This window comes from Python bivittatus, unplaced genomic scaffold, assembly GCF_059951505.1.
Source record: "Python bivittatus isolate LINGU-HERP-01145 unplaced genomic scaffold, Pbiv_v1 ctg000700_np1212, whole genome shotgun sequence".
NCBI lineage: Eukaryota > Metazoa > Chordata > Lepidosauria > Squamata > Pythonidae > Python > Python bivittatus.
Window position 1 is genome coordinate 53,664,594 of NW_028277098.1, and position 23,366 is coordinate 53,687,959.

Consider the following 23,366-nt stretch of genomic DNA (forward strand, 5'->3'; position numbering starts at 1 on the left):
ATCAGCATATTGTGCTCTGGCACACTTAACTGACAATGTACCCATAAGTACCGAGGTGCCAAGCCATATGGGGCTTTATAACTTAAGCTAGCAGTTTGAACCCATTGGCAATCAATAAAGGGCCCACTGGATAGGTGTAATATGCTCATAATAATTAATACCAGGCACCCAATGGGTCACTGCAGGTGTAATGGTTAACCATAAGGCATGGGGACTCCCACACCATTCCAGTGACCAGATCAAAGGAGCCTAGAGAGAAATCCAGTGGAACAGCAGCTTATCCCTACAGCCCAACTTAACATGAGGACTCAAACCCCACCACTTCGAGAGCAGTGCCCACTGGCACAAACAAGTGTCAACTCTAAGAATAAGGGTTGTGCCACTCTACAGTAGCTTTGGTAGGATCAGCACACAAGGAGATAGATGATTTATATGTACAGAGAAGAGACCAAAGGGCAAAGGTGTGGTTCCTGCGTCATGCAGCACTAAAGCTTTAATGCCTATTATTTGCTCTGGAGCTCTCTGAATACTTCCCTTTTTCTGTGTATTAAGGCTCCTTTGAACAGAGGGGCAAAGTCTGAAACTTGAAGCCATGTTCCAGGCACAGACACAACTCTTTCTGTGGTCATTTTCCTGATTCTGTGCTCAGCAGAGAGAAATCCTGGGTTTGTTCTATCAAACAATCTATTACCACAACAATTCAGAAGGTAAGCTGCTTTACTAAATCCTGCTCCACTTCCCTCTTGTTGATGGAATAATTGCATTGATTTCTCAAGTCCACTTGCTCATAAGTAGAGCCAAACCCAGCCTCAAAGAATTTTGGTCTTTTCAATAACCTTTAATGGATCTTGGCTAGTCTTGGAAAGCTAAGCCAGGGTGCCCAGGTTAGTACTTGGAAGGGGGACTACCTTGGAATTCCAGGTCTATTGACCAGATTGGGAAGTTTACAAAAGTTTTTTAAAAGTTAAAAATTCTGAAAGAAGGCTATGCATAACACAGAGAAGAGAGCCAACTGGATCCAGTCAACTGGGGGCTATCTTTATCTTACAATAATTTCATTCTTTACAATAATTTGAGAAGGTGGAAGGGTCTCAGGTAGAAAGGAAAGAGTTAATAAAGTTGACGGCCATGGAAAGGGATGTGCTGGTGCTAGAAAATACAAGGAAGCGAATCTTAAAATTATGTTCATATAAAACATAACAAAATTGCTTGGGTTTTTTTGCTTCTCAAAGGAAATAATTATCTTGTGGATTTTAGCTTTGTAGGGAAGACAGATTTTGCATGCAGGAAGTCCTGGGATGAGTGTCTGGCATCTCCAATTAAAATCTAGGCCATATGCTACCAGTCAGATTAATACCAGGGCTGGGTCAGATGGTCTGAGCAAGCTACAGATTCCCCCCACCAAAGTGCTATTCTCTAGAGTTATTATTAGATTTAGGATAACAGCTGGCTTAGAATGTTGAGAAGAAATAAAATGCTTGAATCAAAACAGCAGAAATGTTTACTAAAATGCAGATCTTGTATTTTATTTATTTATGCATGTATTTATCCATCCATCCATCCATCCATCCAATTTATATGGTCACCCATCTATCCTAGAAACTCTAGGTGGTGAACAAGATAAAAACAAAGAATTCCATTAAACCTAAAAAACCAAAACAAAACCCACCCTGTATTGAGGCTCGGCAAATTCACAGAACTGCTACTGTAATTTGAAAACATAAAGTAGAAAATGCAAACCATAAGATAGAAATTGGGGAAATTCAGATGACACAGCTATGAGAGTTACACTATATCATAAAACACTTTAAAGATTAACAAAATCTTATAGAATGATCTTTTGTGGATTAGACAATCTGTTTTCTTAGAGGCACAAGCAATTTTCCTCAACTGTCAGATCATCTCAAAGAATCATAGAGTTGGAAATAAAGGTCATCTAGTCCAACCCTTGCTGGGTGTGAGATCCACTAAAGCAGTGTTCCTCAACCTTGGCTGCTTTAAGCTGTGTGGACTTCAACTCCCAGAATTCAGAATATCTGGCTGGGGAATTCTGGGAGATGAAGTCCACACAGCTTAAAGCGGCCAAGGTTGAGGAACACTGCACTAAAGCATCTCTAACAGGTGACTATCTAGCCTCTGTTTGAAGATCTTCAGTGAAGGAGAACTCACCATGACATGTGGCAGCCTCTTTCACTGGCTGACATCTCATACAGTCAGGAGGTTTCTCCTAATGGCTAACCTGAAACTCATTCCTTATAGTTTAATACTCTGTCTCTTGATTATATATATAAAAATATTTGAATTTGTAACACTAAGTTCAAACAATCATGAAATACAAGATTCACATCTGGTACATTTCAGTGCATAGCTCAAATGTATAGAAGATTAACAATGGTGTAGTGACGGATGAGGAACTATAAAAGTCATTTTATGGAGAAACACAGTATAAAATGGCAATTATACTGAGAAACATCCAGCGATTCATTGTTATTTTCCCCACTTAATTTTTCTTTCCTTTTCTTCTGTACTGCCTTTCTGTGCATTTGATATTTTCTTTTGTTACGCATTTCAAGGTATGAAGGGGTTATATAAAGGTCACTAAAAAGGATCTTGAAATGGAAAATTGAAATTGTAAAAATCATCTTGACTGGTTGGGATCAGAGGCCAGCCATCTGTCAAGATCCAAATCCCAGCAGGAATTTGTTCTCCATTTCTCCCACACACTGCTTCTCTTCCTATCATCCACTCGGGTTTCCTAGTTTTTGTCCCTAACCCATAAGGAAAAGGTAGGCAGAAAAAGGAAAAGAAGCCTTGAACTCTCTACTTTTTCATCACTATAGCTTCCTCTCTGTGAAGGAGCTCAGGTGAAGAGATCTGTTCCTTGAGGGCAATTCACAAGAGCAAAGAGAAATAGAAGGAGCCCAGCTTGGTGAACTCTGGACAACAGCAGGAATTTGACCTACCAGCGCCCGCAAGGAACAGATGTGGTGACAAAGGAGAATGGAATTGTTGTATTTTCTTTCTTCTCCCTGATGTTACTGCTCCTTTACTCACCTGATTATCAGCTGTAGCACTGGAGGAGAAACTGGGTGGGAACAGCATATGCCTTCCAATAACTCTCCAGGAGTGACTGAGCAGATGATAATGATTACAATGGAGAGCAACATTAGCCACCACTGCTTAACTTTAGAGTTGAAGCCAAGGGTCTCCCAATCCAATGCAAGGATAGAATGGTTTGTCAATGGGTTAATACGTAGATAAAGTCACTGTGTGTGAGTTGGGTGGCCATATAAATACAATCAATCAATGCAATGTAAGTATAAGTATATTCACAAAGAATTTTTTCCTTGATTTTTACTTTGCCCATTCTTTCTTTTCTCTGCTTGTCTCTCTATCTCCCATAGACATGCACACATCTGCACACAAATACATATACATATCTAAGATCTTTGATTGCATTGTCACAAATGTTGTGCACCTGACTGGCAAACATTTTGATAGATATATGTATAATTTGTAGGATCTGAATTCAGAATGGAAGATCGCTTTGGCCATAGGAATGGTGCTTATTGCGAGTAAGTCTATGTATTTCAATCTTAATGAGAGTTTGCCACAATAAACTATTCTTAGACACAGATTCTAGAAAGTCTTTATCAAGAAGATTTGGATTGTATTAATTACAGAAGTCTTCAAGTGAGATTTAGCTCACATCTCGAACAGCAGATCATTTCATTTTTTTCAGAGTAATGCATTTTTATTATTGGAAAATAAAGTTCTTGATACAGTAGTAACAGAGCAAGGGTGGGGATAATTGAGGTATAAGAGAGCATAAGTGAATAGTAGACCTTTCAAAAACATTTAAATCCATATGCCTTATTTTTTTTTCTCCACAGTGACACTGGAATCCGCTTCAACAGAGTCAACAGCATGTCCAGGCCAAGTGGCAAAGCTATTTACCGTAAGGATAGCCTGCACTCCTCTTTCCAGATCATCTGGGTGGAATCAAATCCTAGAAGACTAAAATGTCTTTTTTTTTTAATCAAAGGAGCAAAAATCCAGTTGTAGCCGCCACTGTCAATTTTCTTGTATAGGGGTATAACTCTTTTATCTCAAGAAAGAGCCTATAGAGAACTGGATTATTAGTATTATGGTTGATCGCACAATCAGCCAGATGTTTAGACTGGATTTGGCATTTTTATCTACCTATCGCTGTTGCTGTTGCTGTTGCTGTTGTTGTTGTTGTTGTTGTTGTTGTTGTTGTTATTATTATTATTATTATGCTGCCCAACTCCCAGTGACTCTGGATGGTTTACAAATTGTTAAAAACATTTAAAAACAAGGGAACAACACAAAACAAAAGGAACAAAAACGGCAGAGAAAACAAACCCAAATGAGAACCAAGAAATGGAAGAAAAGGATGTCAATCCTCCTCATCGAAGGCCTGGGCGAAGAGCCACATCTTTGGGGCCCTTTGAAACACTAGTATGGTGGGGGCCATTTGAATCTCTGGGGGGAACTTTCTTCCATAGGGCAGGCGCTGCAACAGAGAAGCCGTGCTTCTGAGGTCCCAGGAGATGGCATTGTTTAATCAAAGGAATCCAGAGTGCACCAACCCCGCAAGATCAGACTGGCCAGGCAGATAATATGGGAGAAGGTGGTCCCTCAAATAACCAGGCCCTGTGCCATGTAGTTTCTCACTCTGGCATTGGAGAGAGGAATATCTGCCATCCCTTACACATAAACTAGTTTAGAAAGGTGGAGACTTACCCTCCTTCTGTTCTGTTCACTGCAAAAAGAAACAAACCCCCTCATTAATTCTCTCTAATTGGCACCACAAAACATTCCTGGACAAGCCAAGACCATTAGAACCAACCCCTGCCCTCCAGGACATAAACTTTCACTGAGGTTTTGGGTTGTCATTTTTGTGGTACCCACTACAAACAGCTGTCTGATTGCCATCCTAATGAATAGCTGGAGCTGAATTCTGAATTATTTTTTTCTTTTTCTTTTTTGCCTCACAGGCCAGAGAAAGGAGTACAGTGAAGCTATGATGAAGCCTGAGCATGACTTCCAGCATCGGGTGGAGGTAGGAAAAAGCTTTGGAAGCACAGAAAGGTCCCTGCCATTTTGTCCAATTGCAGAAGATGGGTATATTTATCTGTTATACTCCACATAAGCCTCACCCATTGCTCACCCAAAGAATTTTGGGTCCTTTCGTGCTGATTATCTTGAAGTACAAGTTAGCTGACCATCTGTTCAAAATGCTCTGGTTCTGGATTTCCTGCGTTGAACATAGAGTTGAACATGATGGCTGCCAAAATTTTGTTTGACTCCATAATCCTGTGATTCCCACACATGATGACTTTTTCTTTATCAGTTCTCTGGTTCTAGCCTCTTAAAGGTCTTCAAATGATTTTTCAGAGTGGGGGAGAACAGAAACTCAGCATCAAACGACATCCTTGATTTATACCCTTTCATTTTTTTTTACCATACATTCATGAATTAGTAGAATTTACAGTCTTTATTGTATTCTCAGAGGCTGCCTTCACACATCCAGATGAATAAAGATAAGTTAGGGCAAAGCCTATTATTGGCTGTATTCACACAGCATGCTTAATCTGATGACTGAACTAGCCCATTTTGTTTGAATAATATACTGAACCCCAAACTAACCAAATAGCCTTGGTTTGCACAACATGCTATTCAACCCCATCCCCCAAGAGCTTCATGTTGGATGAATACAGCCACTTGTAATTAGACTGGTTAAGCATGCTGCATGCACAGAGCCATAGTGAACTCAATTCCTCTGGTGTACATTTGTCTGAATATCTGTAAGGAGATTGGGGCATATTCTTCAGACAGGAAGGGAGTTATTATAATTTCAACACTAAAAGCCTGTATCTTTTGAATGATTAATATTTAACTGATTGATCACCTGCATTTTAATCAGATAAATTTAGAAATATTTGCTTATAGATGGGGAATTAGTTTGCTTTCCTTTAATGTTTAACTAGCAACCCATGACCCATTGGGTCAATGTTACAGAGATATTTCCTTACCTAAACAGAGAAACAGAATGACCAAGGGCAAAAAAGCAGTGGGTGTGGGAGCAATTTACGACTTGCTGCCAGCTTCCCCATTGACTTTGCTTATGGGGAGCTGGCAGGGAGCATCGGAAATCCTTCCTTCCTTCCTTCCTTCCTTCCTTCCTTCCTTCCTTCCTTCCTTCCCTCCCTCCCTCCCTCCCTCGGATGCATTCTGTAAATTAGCCCATTTGAGGTACCTTGGTTCAAAAATTATTGCCCTATGTTGCACTGTTTCACCCAGTTGAAGGTTACAAGCACAAGAGTTTTAGTAGTATATAGATAGATAGATGTTTTCTTTTTCATTCCTTATTACAGTAAATAACAACTTTAAGTTACTTTTAGATATTAAACAATTATGTAATTAATGATTGTCCTACACAGTTTAATCAGTTATACTTTGCCTCTGTTGAATAAAATTTCCAACATCAATTAATCATTTGAAAAATGTTGCTGTTTAATATACTGAACCAATTAAAGTTGACAGCATATGCTATGCAGCACAGATGGCCCTTCTTTGCAGTACTTCCTATACACTGTAGTGTATTTGCAGTGTACTTCTCACTCAGTTTATGTACTAAAGGACCAAAGTCCATATTTTATCCACAGCACCTTCTGACTTGTAATGTTGATGGCAAAGAAATCAACAATGCAGAGAACTGTATTGAGCGACTCAAGATGATGGATGCCCAAAGTCAAGTATGGGGTCAAGACATGCTTTTGCAAATCAAGGAGCACATGTTGTTACTGACCGACATAGAGGCTGAGGTAAACAAAGCTTCTCTGTGCTTTATTTCACACCCAGTTTGCCTTACTAGGTTTTCTTACAAGCTGGGATGGGTATGTGGGGCACCTAAGTCTAAATATCTGAACAGTGACCATGATATTGCTATTAATTAAGACATTTAAAATGCCAAGGAGTGGCAAAGGACTATTGTATCCTCTTATGTTCCTCATGGATCACTGACGTGGAAAGTTGTGTCCCTTTCGTCAGACCTGGAAAGCCGCAGTTGGCCCTTTCTGCCACTTCCTGGGTGCTTCTTTCTTGGCCTACAGGAAGAGCTAGATTGCTACCCCTTGGAAGATGTCCAGGAATGTGTCTCCTTCCTTAACAGTTGTATTTACAACTCCATCTTGGCCATTTCTGTGAAAGAACTGAACCAGCACAAGACTACTATCCTACTCTTTCAGTGCGAGCAGATTGGGGTAAGCACATCTTTAACCTGGAAGGGGACACCTTTGAAGGTGGCCTAGAGACAAATTGCAGTTTCCTCTGAAATCCATGATTGCATGTAATATATCTGAAGTTCTCAGCGTTGTCTTAAAAAATAGCAGTCCTAGCAAATCTCAGTTGGAGCTATGGCACTAGGAGAGTCAGGAAATTGTTCCCCTTTGGCAGCAAGGCACTCTTTGTCAGATTTTAATAAACATGGGGGAAAGCTTCTGTAGCCCAAATCCTAATGCGTACTCTCTTCCTGGTGTTTAAAAGAAGGTGAAATAAAAAGCAATTAGTCCCTTATTCTCTTATAGGAGTAAGAAAGAATGTGCTCAAGTATGTGTCCTACATCCTGCACAATTATCAAAGGGGTGAAAAGGTTATCCAAAGGAAAATGTTCTGCAGTGCTTCTATTGTCATAGGACAGTGATTGAGAAGAATTTGTACTGGACAATAATAGTAGCCATTCCAGTTTGGAGTAGGCCTGAATCCAGAGAGACCTTTGTGAGAGAAACTTTGATAGATTTTTGAATGCACAGCATAGTATTGAAGACCACTTCTACTTTCTTTTAGGCTGACTTGTTGAAAACCAAAATACAGAAAGCTATTGAGGAATGGAGAAGTGAACGGCAGAATCACGATATGCTCAGGTAACAGAAGAGCTGGGCATCTACAGTACTAACTTTCTGCTGCAGACACTTATTCATTACCTCAAGGCATGATTTTGATGTTGATGTAGATTTATTATTATAATTCAGGATGAACTTGGAGAACATGTTGTATCAGCAGAGCAGAGTATCTCACGCTGGCCAACAGATTCCTCAGGATTCTCCTTGGGAGAGGCAGGAGCAGCAACCTTGGAAAATGGAGCCCCCCTACATGGATTACAATGGTAACTGTGCGGTCCTTTTTTCACCTCTTTGCTGGAATGTTGCCTGCTAATGGAAGAGATGTATGCTAAGTAAAGTAAAAAGATGGAGGGAGGGAGTGACAATTGTCACAATATAGAGTACAGAGAGATATGACCAAAGGAAAGGATTAGATTATTTATATGGGATAGGTGTATAATAGGGCTTGGATTATTCCTGGACAGTTTCCCATTTCAGATACTCTGAATAATGAATGCAGTAGAAAATAACAGCCATCCAAGACCTGATCCTAGTTTAGCATGCTGATCTGGCTTGTATTGTGGAGATCTAGTTGGATGAGAACAGGGTAGTAAATTCTACCTGGTGGTATCCTTTTGGATCTCCTAGCTAAACTGGAATTTGGAGGTACTAAGTTCCATTGTGTCTAGTCCTTTTTAGGGGACTCTAGTGCTTCTCCAACAATCAGGTTTAGGAACTCCTGTTCAATAATATGCCATTGGCGTGTTGTTTTCCTCAATGTTCTATCTTATCTTTCTCTGATATTTAATATATGCATGGAATTATTGGGATAAATGTCCTGGAGAGTTCAGGTTTAGTGTCACCAATAAATTGATAGCATCCAGTAATGTGTTTCCTTTTTTTAAAATGTCAGATTTCAGGGAAGCTGTTGAAATCCTGAACTGATGTCAGTGATGGGTTAGATAAGGACAAATAAATTAAAGCTTAATCCAGAAAAGATAGAGATGCTTCTAGTCAGTCAAAAAGCAAGTCAGGGAATGGAAATTCAGCTGAAGACTCAAGATTGCAGTCTCAGTATGCTTCAGCCCAGGATCTAGAGCCCAAGGCCCATTAACTGTGACTAGGAATGGGTTTTCACAGCTTCCATTGCATGTCATTCAGTGTTAAGTGATATCCATTCATTATGTAATGACAGCTATCTCTTTTACCACTTGGTGACAGTGGTTATGCACCCTTTTTAAAACCAACTGGGATATGCACAACTGGGGCAAGAGTCCAAATGGAAAGTCTGCCAGATGTGGCACATCCATTATTGATTCTGAGTTTGAACATTGCAGAAGCTGAACAGTCATTTGGCCGGCAGCAGAAGCATGAACTATTTCAGGAAGATCCTGAGCTATCTCTGATGAGGCAGGATAAATGTACAGAAATTGTAAGTACTTTCTGTCCTTTCTTGGATACCAACTCTCTGCTGGCCCCATACCAAAACACATGTCCCTACTCTAGAATGTAGGAACCTGGAGAGCAGGATGTTGTTATCTAAACCAGTAGGGCAACAAAAATGCATAGTCTTGAAGGCTGAGTGGATAAGAGAGGTATATTGAAGATCTATATTACCCTTTTCCAACCAAGTGCCCTTAAAATATATTTGGGACTAGAAATTCCCAACTCCTTAGGTTAACCATGTTGTTTGAAGATTATGTGAATTTTAGTCCAAACACAACTAGAAGTCTTCCGTTGTGAGGACAGCTATCCTGACTGGTACAAAGTCTGAACATAGTTGTTTTGATGAACAGAGATTGCAATCATGAAGCACCACTTCTAAGAAAGCGTGACAAGAAGTTGTAGAAATAGTTTGGAAAAATAGTAGAGAACTAGGATGATGTTTAGCTAGAAGGCCAGGATTACAAGCCTATAATAAGAGGACTATCATAATCCTTTGATCTGGAGATCAGTAATATTTAAAGGATAGAAAATGTCTCTGTACATTTTAACTTCCCTTCTTTATGAGTGTTGTTTTTCCCAGATTCAGACAAGGAACCAAATGAAGTAAATTAAACCCTAACCCAGTTGAAAGCATAGCCTCCAATGCTAAATCTCTGCATGAGGGCAGGAAAAATGTACGCTCTTAGTGGTTCCCCACAAAAGCTTTCAATAAGTGGCCATTGATACAGTGTTTGATTTGGATTCTTTTTCCTCCATCGGGGACAGGAGATCCTGAACCATGTTCTAGATGATATAGAGTCCTTTGTAAGAAAGCTGCGGAAGAACAACTCCCAGAGTGACAAGAAGAAGAAGAAAAAGAAAAAGGAACATTATAGCAATGAAGGTAAGGCACCAGAGCAGAAGCAAGTAGGCAACTGTAAATTTCTAAATTTCCATTGCCTCATGGAAAATAAAGAGTGGGAGGGCGTCAACTGATTCTGATCCAAACTACCTTTGACTCAAATCTCTGAACTGAAGCTCTGTACAGCCCCAGAAAATAGTCTCTTTTCAGAGTATTCTGGACAAGAGAGAGGTAATGTGAAGGAAGGAACAAGCAATATAAGACATGATAAAAGCTCTTTACTCTGAAGTTCATTGTGGGTACTAGACTTTTGAACAGGATATCCATCTGCCAGTCTTTTTTATTGAATTACCTAACTCCCAGGACATTACAGTCCTGGGACTTTAGTTCCTTCCTTAATCATGGATTTTGCCTCATTCAATCAATCAATCAATCAATCAATCAATCAATCAATCAATAATGGCTGCATATTTCCTTGAATTTTCTATCACAATCTCAAGCTCTTTTGCCTGGTAAATCATAGTCATGTCACACCACAGAGGGTTTAACATAAGATCCAACATAGATCATTGTATGTTTCCCAACAGTGAAATTCATTTGCCCTATTCTCACCAGATCACACTATTTTTGAGATATCCTTTTGGAGCTATATACAGCCTGCTTGGTTTTTCAATTTCCTGAATATTTTTATTTAATCCATGATCACTTTTTTGTATCCTATCATCTGTTAAGATTTCCTGATTCCCTTATTAGACGTTGGTGTTCCGTGCGCTGTTCACCAATCCTCTGTTATGGAGACACATTTTAGTGATAAGTTGCTATTTTTGTTAGATCATCAATTTCACATTTGAATACTGATTGTATTCTAGATCTATACAATTTACTATATAATTTTATTGAAAACGTTAAACACAAGAATAAGATTGATACAAAGTAAAACAGAGTGAAAAAGGAAAGAAAAAATGAAAGTAAAAACTAAAGGTTCAAAAAGAAAAAGAGTAGCAGAAAAATAGAAAAGAAAAAAGATATTAAAAAGTGGCTTCCAATCTTCTTTACAGCGTTTATAAGTATAATTATAAACTGACCTCTCTCTCAAAAGTTACATCATGACTCTCTTCTTTCTATAATCTATCTAATCACCCAAACCATAAATCACAAGTTCATTTTTTTTATACAAAAAGTCCATAAGGGTTTCCAGTCACCAATAATTGTAGATATTGTCTTTTCTCTAATCAAACAAGTCATTTTGGCCGTTTCAGTGAGTTCTGTCCTCTTCACCAACCATTCCTCTGTCATAGGTATTGCCAAATCTTTCCATCTTTGTGCATTCAATAATCTTGCAGCAGTTCATATATAAAAACAATGTTGCATGACTTTTTTCCAACTGCTTATGCATCAATCCCAAGAGGAAAAGTTTTGGTTTCAGTTGAATGTTAATCTTTAAAATCCTCTGAATCAGTGTATGTATTTGAACCCAAAATTTTCTTTTTTGCATATCCACCAAGCATGATAAAATGACTCTTCTTATTGTTCACATTTCCAACATAAATTTGAAGTACCTTTATATATTCTAGATAGTTTTTCTGGTGTCATATACCAATGGTACATTATTTTATAAAAATTATAACATAGTGTCTAGATCCATATAGTTTACATCCTATGATTTTGTTTCTCTGACTGCTAGAATGTTATATCTTATCAAATACCTTATCAGATAATTTTCCTGTGTATAAAATGTGTGTTTTATATATTATACTGATCTCATCCACAGCAAATCTTCAAATTTAGACTGCCTTTTAACTAAGCAAGAGAGTTGGAATTAAATCAGTTTATTTAATATTATGTTCTGATTATTTTGATTTAATTGGATTACAAATGTCTTTGTATGTGTGTGTATGTGTGTAGTGTGTGTGTGTGTACACACACAGACACACGCACACAAACCCCTACCACACCTGAATCTCCAGCATGTGGAGATACCTGTCAATAGCCTTACTTTGTTTTATCTTCTGAATGAGCTTGCTAATATTTCTCCCTGGTTCAGCAGCACTGCCCTCAAGATCTGAGTTTGAAGACTGCTTCCAGAAGGTCAAATACAGCTTCAATTTGCTGGTAGGTCTGCAGCTTGTTTGACCTTGGCAGAAATTTCTCTATTGCCAACAGAGTTGGCTACATTTCTTAAGAAAAGAACTCCTCTTCATGAACTCCACCACACAAAATATCTAGGGCAGCAGCACAAAGAGCTGCATTCTGTTTAGCTGTAGCTGTTTGTTGCCACTGATAAATTAATTTAGGAATATTTTAACTAACTGAAAAGTTATGATCGTAGGATAAGAAATTAAGAGACTAGAGAAGAAGGATTATAGATGTCCCTATATGTTCACCAGATATAATTGTATACAGTATCTAAATATAGTGTATGTGCTTGTTGTTATTTAATCCAGCTTTTCAGATGAAAATTGTTTCCCCAAGAAACTCTCAGCAGTTAAAATTCTATGCACATTTATGTTTACAAGCATGGTCCACAAATGGTACAGATCTTACTTTATCAGAAGGCCAAATAAAGTGCAATGTTTGAATACTTGAATAGACATGATAGACAGGATGGGGAAAGTAATCCAGACTGCTACTCTGTGTAATTTGGAACAGAACCTCTCCCCACCTCCCAATGTGCATCACTAGAATTATTCCCCAGTGGAAACAGCTGGAATAATCTGCATTAGGACCACCTTGGGGAAGAGTAAAGGATCCTAAACATCATCTTTACCTTTCCCTATGATCCAGAAACAGATCAATCCCTCTGCCTGGTATCTACTGTAAAAAGCCACTCACTAAATTAATTTTCTAATGAATTGTTACCTTGTTTAGTTTGATCCTAAGACCCTAAATGTGATCTGAACTTTATCTCCTGTCATTTCCTCCAATTCCTTTCTTTCATAACTACCTCTGTTGCATTCATCCACAAGGCACTATTGCAGCACCAAAGTTCTTTACTGTCTTGATGGTTCACATCAGAATTACCCCATTCGACCTGTTTCTTTTTTCTTATAGACAGCTAAGGTGGGTGGATGCAGGAATCTGGTGTCCAGAAATGAACAGAAGGGAGAGGGTTAAGATTCTCCCTTTGTTTGTTCATTTGTACAGTATTATGTTTCTACTGCTTAAAAAAAAAATGGAAGGAGAAAAGACATTACTGGTAGCAAATGCCATAGCTAGATCTGTGTCATACACTAGATTAAAATGAGATTGGCTTACTGTAGTGTGTTGTGCAAATCTAGCTGATGAGGTTTATTAATGGCTCAGTGCATTGGATTAACATATAAAGTTAATCTGACAACCATTGTTCATTTAATCATGGGTTAGTATGTTGTGTAAGCCCAACCTCTATGTTACCTGAGCCTCCTAAACAGTTCCCAAAAAGAAAGAGGAGTGGAGGAAAAGGGCTGAAGAATAGACACCAAGATGAACAGAACTTGAAAACCAGCATTTTCTTCTAGTGAAGGGGAAGTTCATTTTTCTTTGCGGGTGGCCTTGCTAGGAGGAGGAAAGATGCAATCCCCGGTGACTCTGGGTTCCCTGGGCCCCAGCAGCATCCGGCATCCCCTTCCCAAGATGCTGCAACCCCAGTCATTAAAACTGGTGGATGGGGACAGGAGACCAAGTTCCCAGTAGTTACTCACTAGCACATCATACTAACCCAGTTTTTTGCTTAATGATGGTTTGTTAAATATATGACAACTGGCTGTGTTTACACAACAATTACACAACAGACCCTGATTTATGAACTATGTTCATACAGTGTGTTAAACCAGCAATTCTCAACTGGGATGGGGTGGCTCCCTAGGCACCCTAGGATATTTTAAGGAGGCCACCGGTAAAAAACATATAATGGGAAGCCATGGCACCTGCTGAGGGGGCCACAGATAGCGAGGTGTGTTATTCTGCAAATAATGTCTTCTTGATGCCAGAAAAGGCACCAGCTACTGTCCCATGTCTGTATCCAGTAATGGGACCTGGACCGAGGGGCCACAGGAGGAAACTAGGTTGGAAGGGGCCACAGGTGAAAAAAGGTCGAGAAACACTGGGTGAAACCAATCTATGCTGTGGCTGGGTCACTCTCCAGCCAAGGGTCAGGGCAAGGCCTGCTTCTGTTTCCCTTCTGGAAGAATCAGAATCCTGGCCAGGACAAAGCATCAATCCAGAGCAAGCTTCACAGGTCCAGTCTAATTCTTAGTCCATCCTGCATATTTTTCTTTGAGAAGGGAACTAAACATTAGCTCAATAAGCAAGCTCAATACAGTTATTGGCAGGTCAAGCTCTTTGCCAACACAGGGGCAGAGCACTGTATGTTTCTTGCCTGGATTCTAATCAAAGCTAGCACACCCTCCTTCTCCATTCTTGCACTCTCCTAATGGCTGGGACCAACGTTCCCAGAATTCCCAGCCTATATAGCCACTTGGAAGACATCAAGTTTGGGAAAGTGGACTTGGGGCCACCCTTTCTTTACATTTAAGCAATATGACTATGAGGAGTTTGGTGTAGTGGTTAAGGCACCAGGCTAGAACCCGAGAGACCATGAGTTCTAGTCCCACCTTAGGCACAAAGCCAGCTGGGTGAGTGGCCTTGGACCAAATCACTCTCTCTCAGCCCTAGGAAGGAGGTGATGACAAACCACTTCCAAAACATTGCCAAGAAAACTGCAGGAATTAGTCCAGGTTGTCATCAGAAACAACACTGATTCAAAGGCACCAACCCCCCCCCCAACCCCTAATGTGGACTTGTCAATGGTTTACTCCCCTCCTTCTTCAGTCTGTGAATTAGTTTTTCAAAATTGCAGAAATAACAATTGTGGAGCTGTGTTCACTTTTGCAGGGGAAGCTTGAACAAATCATACAACAGCCAAGTGTTCCTGAATTGATCAAACTCATCTTCTCCACTCTAACAACTGTGAGTACGGTAGTCAGGCAAGAAATTCTAGAGGCTTCTGAGGATTGTCGTTTTTTTAAAAAGATCCATTTGTTAATAGAGAGCATTTTTTTCTTATATTATTTTCATTGGAAGTTTTACACCATTAAAAGATAAAGAAGAAAAAATATATAAAAGGAAAGTAGAAAAAGATAAAATAAGAAGCGCTAGAAACAGTACAGATAAAGACAAGAAGGAAGAAAAAATAAAGTTAAAAAACCAGCTTCCAATCTTCTTTACAGCAATTGCAAACAAACTTTTATCATTTCTCCCCCTTTAGAATTACATTAGATAGTTCCCTTCTTCCCATATTCAATCCTTTTTAATCAGCAAATCCAGAGATCATTTCCAGTTCATTTTTGTCCATTTTCAGCAAAAAGTCCATAAAAGGTTTTCAATCTTTTATAAAAGTCGTTATTGTTTTGTCCCTAATCAAACCAGTCAATTTTGCCATTTCTTCAAGTTCTGCTATCTTCGCAGTCCACTCCTCCATTGTGGGTACTTCTGCCTTTCCAAAAGAAGAGAATATGTGTAGCTCAGGGTTGAACTGTGGAGTCCTTGGGGTTCCCTGACCTTGGTTGTTTGATTGCAGATGCTTCGTTACCTGACTAGGTAACATCTTCAGTGCTACTCACTCGCACTGAAAACTACCAAACTCAGAGAACCCCAAGGACTCCACTTCTGTGTTTTTCCATCTTTGTGCATATAATCACCTGGCTGCAGTTACCATAGAGAGTATTTTTTTTCTAAATCAGTTAGGCACCCCAGAATTCTGATAAGTGTTTTCCTTGCTCTAGCAATCCCGTTTCCTAATATTCAGGACCGAACTGCAAGCGACCTGAATGCTTCCCAGCATTGTTTTTACCTCATTTTCTGCATGTGAGAAATGGAAGACGACAGTTGTCAAAGGCCAATTGTGAAGAAGTTTTCCTAACAAGTTTGAGATCTCTTTGGAAAAGGCAAAAAAAAGACATGAGTGGAGATCTCTTTAGCCATCTCTGTAGATGCTTCCACGGAGGGTGTAGAGTAGGCAGTTCCCCAGATAACTTCATGCTCTATTTCTAACTGTACTGCATTTCTTTACCATTTGTTTTATCTTTTTCCTTCCAAAACACAATTCTATTATGGAGAAAAAAGAATAGCTATACTGTGCCTTCTAAAGCAATAAGAGCTTTTCTCTATTTGGAAGCATTCAATGTATCAAAACTGTTAAAAGCACAGATAAATCTGTGACTTCCACTTGCAAGCCCGCCCCCCAAAAAGCTTGACCACATGATGACGTTGGGTTCCCCGAATCATGTGTACTCTCATTCCTCAGATGTTGTCCAGATGCCCCTGGACGAACCTGGCCTCTACAGTAGCCTCACCTTTGCTGACACCTGCAGCTATTAACTTGCTCAGGCACTTCTTGAATTATGATGAGCAGATTATTTGGAAGAATCTGGGAACTGCTTGGATTCTAACTAGGTAAGAATGTCACCTGTTAACAAGGCTTGTGCAATTGGCTTGCTTCTTTAATGTTAAGAAACTGAGTTAAACTAGCGTATCAACCATTGCATACCATGCTGTGGCCAGAGCCCTCCCATTAGCATCATGCAAAGCCACTGCCTCAGATAGCAGTATGGACTTTTGGTCAAACCTAGCGGGATTCTTATTCATTGAAATTACCCTTTTTATCCTGCATTTTGTTCACTGTATAATTTTTAGTAACCCTATCATTTAACTGGATTTGTAATGGAAATTCTGAAGGAAACACCTTGATGATCTGGACTTATTGTAGTTTGATCCACATTTTCATTACCCAAAAAGTTCTCTTCTTCCTCACAGAGAAGAATTTCCAAAGGAACAATCCTTCCCTCCCTATATACCCACATTTTCAGATGGATGGGAACCTCCCAGATCCACTTGGAGATCCAATGATATGGCTAAGGTGAGTCACTCCTGAATGGCAGGCCACCACAGGCAGAGCAGAATTAAACTCAATGTCTCTCATAGAGAGCCATGTTACAGACAGCAGGTGCCTGGCTTTGAGCTTCTGAAGCAAAAGCAAAATCTTGCCTGCTCTATAAAAGGAAAGCACAAAGTCTTCTCAAATAGCCTGATTGTTTACGATCTCATACATTGTTCAAGGGCACTGTTAATTCTCATGGCAATATTCATTTAGTGAAGAGTCATTATATTTCCGTCCAGCTAGATTACTTTACAGTTCAGCTGTTGTGTACCTGGTGCCTTTCTTTAGATAAGGAAAACCACAACTCCCAGTATCAGTATCTTGGGATGGATATTCATGGATGTAGCATGACTATTGCTGTCTAGGGTTATGGGAGCTGAAGTCCAACACATTTGGAGAGAACCAGGCTGCCACAATTTGTAAATCAGCATGTCAGTTAGCAATTGCAAAGAAGAAACTTACTATACCGTCAAAATGCATCTTGCTATCACAGACAAATGCATTCATCCATTACTAACCATGCAATTCTCCAGCAGATAAAATTTTATTGCTACTACCAATAAAGCAGATTCCTACGTAGATTAGATATGTAAGCAAATATCATGACTATTGCCTTTGCGTAAGTTTGGAACCATTAGCTTATTAAAACATTATTTAATGCGTACTAATGACTATTTTCACTTAAATAAGCTGTATTGTTTTCTCGTAGGCAAATGGAACTCAGAATCATTCCTCAGATGGGTATGTCCTTCTACCAGACTTTTTAGTGGATATACAGGAAATATTCCTGGGGAATGAAATTTATGTGACCACATACAAATTATTTTGATTCTAATAGAAAATGGCAGATGGATAGAATTTCCTTGCATCAGATTCACTTTAGAGCAATGTTTCTCAACCTTGGCAACTTTAAGATGTGTGGACTTCAACTCCCAGAACTCCCCAGCCAGCTGGCTGGGGAGTTCTGGGAGTTGAAGTCCACACATCTTAAAATTGCCAAGGTTGAGAAACACTGCTCCAGAAATTGCATTCCATGGAGACCCTCAAGTTATACTGCGATAAATATGATCAAGACTTTGACAAATATATTCTGGTCACAGCTTTCATAGGCTACATCCACTTTTCAGAAATAATAATAATAATAATAATAATAATAATAATAATAATAATTTAAATGTATATGCCACCCAGCTCCCAGTGACTCTGGGTGGTTTACAATTGTTTGTGTCACATTGTGTGAGATGGGTGGCTATATAAATATGAGTGATAAATAAATAAATAAAATTGTTAAAAACATTTAAGGACAAAAATCAATACAAAAAACACAAAAACAGCACAAGATACAACACATGTATATTGAAATGATTGTGGTCCTCAACATGTTTATCAGTATGTTCATTTTTAATGTGCCATGTTGTGGCTTTTACTGAAACAAATTAACATGATTACCTCTCTGAAACTGGCATAAATGAGAACTAAAGGAAGAAATAGTATTCTGTGCATCAGAATCCTATTGCTAGAGCTGTTTTTGTGCACAAGAGCTTCATAATATTCCCAGTTGCAGATGTGTGGTACCGTTTGGAAGTGGGAGTCACGTTACTCAGATCCTCCAAAGTAGAAGTGGAAACCCTATGTCCCTCCAGATGTCACTGAAATATGACTTCCAAAGTCCTAGCCAGCATGATCAGTGGGAAGAATACTGGGATCTACTGTTTATCTGGAAGACCATAGAATCCTGCCCTTGTGCTAGATTTAATTTGATAGAATCTAAGAAAGGAGAGCCAACTAGGTGACACTATCTAACTACATTTTGGATTAACTTGAAAGAGTTAAACATGGTTGAACCTAGTTAATATCTGGATGGTAGAGTACCAGGAAATCCCAGGGCTGTACGCTAGTCTGGTAAGTTTAAAAAAAAAGCAAAATACCCAAACACTCCTGTTTTGTTCAAAAGAAAGCTACATGGATGTCAAACCCTGCAAGGGTGGCACATGCAAAAAACAACAATCACTGTACAGGTAGTCCTTGTTTAGTGACCACAATTGGGACCGACAGCTCAGTCGTTAAGCAAAGCAGTCGCTAAGTGAAACCACAACTGTGCTTGTGATCTTACTTCAGCTTTCCTTTGCTTTACAGACCCACAAAGGTCGTAAATGCAAGGAATGGTTGTAAAGTTACTTTTTTATCACCATCCTAATTGTGAATGATCGCTAAACAAGGAAGTCACTAAAGGCAAACTACTTGTAAAAACAATAGTAGGAGATTATAACAAAATCCTGAAAGCCTGTCAAAACAATTCTCTAGCTCAACTTATACCTTTGGTCATTAAGGTGAAATTACTCTGTGTCTCTTTGTCATGCTTCCCCCACTCCTCAAGCTGGGGTGCCTGGCCCACATTTGCAGGATCTGTTAGATGTTCCATCATAAGTGATGTGGCCATGTAGGGACAAGGAGGCAAACTCTTTTCAAGGGAGTCTTTCAGATAAAGAAGGAATAACAGGCCGCTCATCTCCCATTCTTTTGTTCTCAAAAGCGGTTTCATCTCCTTTTCAGAGCCTCCGGTCCTCCCCAACTCATGCAAGCCATGTATGATTTCCATGCCCGGAACCCCCAAGAGCTCACTGTAAGGAAAGGAGACCTACTAGAGGTAAGACTGAAACTCTGTCCCTTTGGTAGAGAGATCTCCTGGCAAGTACAGTACTCTTCACTAACAAAGTTGCCTTCCTCGTCTTCCTGCATGGGGTCAACAGATGTCTTGTTTCTTTACATAAACACAGCCAAAGCAATTGCAGCCCAATCATGACTAGTAAGGAGAGCAAATGATGCCAAAGTATTTTGCTCTAAGAGGTATAGAAGGTCCAAAAAGAGTCACCTCACAGTGAGATGGGCGGTGAAACATTTGAAATATAAATAAATAAATAAATAAATAAATAAATAAATAAGTAAGTAAGTAAGTAAGTAAGTAAATACCAAAAGGAGAAGAAAGTTCTAATAATAATTCTTGCTAGAAAATAGTGGCTTGTAGCTACTTCACATAATCAAACAAAATCAGAACTGAAGACTGTGGAATAGTAATTTGTGTCTAGTTGTCATCAATACTGCAAATGATTATCATAGGCTCTTGAGCTGGGACCTGGAAGGAACAGTGTAGACCAGTGTTTTTCAGACTTGGCAACTTTAAGATGTATGGACTGGTGCAGACCCTAGGATGCCTTTTCCCCAAACTCCAAAGTGTTGTTCATAACCTCTTCCCAACAGCATGTGGCTTTGCCAAACATTTCCTATAAACAGCCTTTTCTTAATTTTTACTGCCATGTATCATGAGACTTGACAGTCACACTGGTCAGTCTGAACTTGTACTAATGGCACAGGTATCATCTTTATTTATGTATTTATTTTTTAGATTTTTTTTATCCTGCCTTTATTTTTTTTATAAATAACTCAAGGCGGCAAAGATACTCAATACTCCTTCCTCCTATTTTCCCTACAACAACAACCCTGTGAGGTGAGTTGGGCTGAGAGGGAGTGACTGGCCCAAAGTCACCCAGATGGTATTTTTTTAGAAAACATATATGTCCGCCCATCTAGGCTGTCCACAGCAACAAAAATAAAAAAATGTATTTTTTTTTAAATCCAAAAAAAGATTTTAGGGCCTGGCATCCTTAAACAACACTCCACAGGAGCAACGATAACAATCACTGGACTCAATTTTTCTTGCAACTACATTCCACCTAGGCTAGACCTTGAACACTGATCACTTTCCTTTTTAACAGGATTCAGTACTGGATTCTTTAGACTATCAAAAGTTATCTTTTACTTACTTACTTATTTATTAGATTTATCTCTGCCCATCTCCCCCTCATATAATGAACTCTCCCTTTGATTAGGTTTTAGACAGAAGAAAAAGATGGTGGCTTGCCAGAAATGCCATGCAGGAGAAAGGCTATATTCCTAATAATATTGTGGAACCTAAGGATCAGAAAACATCTAAAGAAAATAATGCTGAGCAAGTGAGTACAATTTTCTATTGTGCCATGTGGCATTGCAGAGACAGATACATGATGTTAGGAGTTAATAAGAAACCCCTCCTCTTCTGTACAAAATTGAAGCATATCTAGACAACAGCTCTCTACTGGCAATGTGATACAGAACCAGAAAAAGTGTGTGTTCTCTGGGAAAAAAGTTTGTTGGAACCAGTTGTGCACAGTTTTCTTCAGACAGAATTGCTCTCATTGGCTATGTCTCATTGGAGACCCATACACTGAATCCTTATTGACATCCAGATTATGAACAATCTTGAGTTCTGTATTGTGTCATAAAAAGTTATTTGCAGGTTCATGGAGGGGGAATAGCAAGAAGTCTCATCCCAACTGTTTAGGTTTTTGGGAGGCATCACAGAATTAAAGCTGAGAAACTAGATTGGTAATTTAGTGAAAGCAAAGACTCTCAATCTGCTGTGTTGATGCATAACAATGGAACTGACTGACTAATTGTGCTAAGCATAGGCAACACATCTGAAGCATCTAGAAGCAGCAGCAGTTAGGTATTTGAGATTACTGTAAGTTTGTATTGATTATACTTTCACCTACACATCCACTGAGAACTAGAAGGACAATCTCAGATCCCCAAATTTGCGGCCATTTATTCAGAAAGTAAGTTTGAAATCAAGCCCAGTTGTTGAGACTTATTTTTTAAAATTATACTTATTTCTAAGCAGGCAGGCTTTTAGAAGTTTGAGCAATTAATATCCTCTTTTCCTATGAATCATATTTTTCCTGTTGTCTCTGCATTCAGGTTTCAACAAGTTTCACTGATCTCCATCCAGGTTCCTCACCAGCAGAAGTCACAGTTTGGCTCAGGACAAAAGGTTTTTCCAAGATGTAGGTGTCGCTTTAATAACCAGTCCAATAAATCTTATTCTGATCATGGCTGGTTTGGTTGTTCTCATGCTTGATGTCCATGACAGGAAGAGTTGTGCAGAGTAGCAAACTCCTTCTTCACTTTCAACTCTGTTCGGTCCCTTGCTGCTTAGCTTTCCTCCAGATGCATTGCAGCTACAACGCCCAGCAATCACACTACCACTATGACCAAAGTTGTCAAGTTGGGGATATAATTCTAGGTGCTGAGAGTTTACCAAAACTATAGATGTAAACTTGCTTTTAAGCAAAGAAAGAGCAAGGTGAGAATGATAATGCTAACTTATGCAGGAAATACCAGATTCCACATTTACAGTCATGCATATCAAGCACACAGATCAAGTGTCAAATCTAGAAGCAAGAGAGCCATGTTCCAGTCCTCGGTCATGAAGCAACTTTCAACACTATCTACACAGGATGTTTGTAAATACTGAATGAGAATCCCTGATTCTCTAACTTCAGCCCAAAAAAAAAAAAAAAGTTGCAGCGTAATAAACACATGCATATAGAATCAGGTCCAACCCTGCCTTCCTCTTCAGGATGCCTCAAGATTGACTAGCTTGACTATGTATGTACATTTAACTTTTTCTGGGTTATTTCAACAGCACAGTTAGATCCCTTGGCATCTTAAATGGAAGACAACTACTATCAATGAGCCAAGAAGAACTGAAAATGGTCTGCCCGGAGGAGGGAAGAAAAGTATTTTCAATGCTTGCAGGAGTCAAATCCCCACTGCAGGTAAGATAATGTCTAAATTTTGACCATCAAATTGATCTCATGACCTGAAAACTGCTGAAAGATATGCTACCATATTATCAATGCAGCCTTGGATAACTATTCAGTCTTCCTCTCTTTTTCAATTATTCCACTGAATGTAGGAATAACTAAAACCCTGTCACTGGGACTACTCTGGACTTATATCAGGTGGATATTGCAGGCAGGGGCTGCCCTTTGAAAAAGGAATTGGCCTCTGAGGCCCACCAGGGATTTGGCAGATGAGGTGTGGTGAAGGGGTGTGGGGCTCTTTTGGGGAGCATTTTGGTGGGAAAAATTAAAGGGAAAAGAGATGTGCCTTAATGGTCTCCACCTCCTCCACAGAACAGAGAGGGTTGGTTTATTTATTTATATAGCCACCCATCTCACCATAGTTATTCTGGGTAGCTAACAGCAGTTTAAAAAAAAATAACAAAAAAATAAAATACATAACCAGCAGCTAAGGTTAAAAACTAATCAAACAGCGATTAAAATAACCATCTCAAAGGCTCTGACAATCCAGCACCCATCCCAGGATCACAAGCACATCTTCAGGACCTTGTAAAAGGCCGGCAGAGCCAGGGCCA

General features: G+C 39.3%; 1 protein-coding gene across 2 annotated transcripts in view; it reads left to right on the forward strand.

The window, feature by feature from the left end:
- Positions 1-532: 532 nt before the first annotated feature.
- EPS8L3 (EPS8 signaling adaptor L3) overlaps positions 533-23,366 on the forward strand; it is a 28,149-nt gene continuing 5,315 nt past the window's right edge. The window contains exons 1-19 of one of the 2 annotated variants that reach the window (XM_025166242.2): positions 533-707; positions 3,521-3,575; positions 3,894-3,958; positions 5,022-5,086; positions 6,693-6,851; positions 7,140-7,289; positions 7,873-7,949; positions 8,058-8,191; positions 9,245-9,339; positions 10,119-10,236; positions 12,239-12,306; positions 15,067-15,141; positions 16,478-16,626; positions 16,987-17,089; positions 17,820-17,851; positions 19,664-19,757; positions 20,998-21,120; positions 21,905-21,990; positions 22,632-22,764. In XM_025166242.2, coding sequence (XP_025022010.2) covers positions 3,535-3,575; positions 3,894-3,958; positions 5,022-5,086; positions 6,693-6,851; positions 7,140-7,289; positions 7,873-7,949; positions 8,058-8,191; positions 9,245-9,339; positions 10,119-10,236; positions 12,239-12,306; positions 15,067-15,141; positions 16,478-16,626; positions 16,987-17,089; positions 17,820-17,851; positions 19,664-19,757; positions 20,998-21,120; positions 21,905-21,990; positions 22,632-22,764 — 1,767 coding nt within the window. In that variant the 5' untranslated portion in view covers positions 533-707; positions 3,521-3,534. The remainder of the gene's footprint in view (positions 708-3,520; positions 3,576-3,893; positions 3,959-5,021; positions 5,087-6,692; positions 6,852-7,139; positions 7,290-7,872; positions 7,950-8,057; positions 8,192-9,244; positions 9,340-10,118; positions 10,237-12,238; positions 12,307-15,066; positions 15,142-16,477; positions 16,627-16,986; positions 17,090-17,819; positions 17,852-19,663; positions 19,758-20,997; positions 21,121-21,904; positions 21,991-22,631; positions 22,765-23,366) is intronic. The other variant, XM_015887949.3, reaches the window with a different exon arrangement.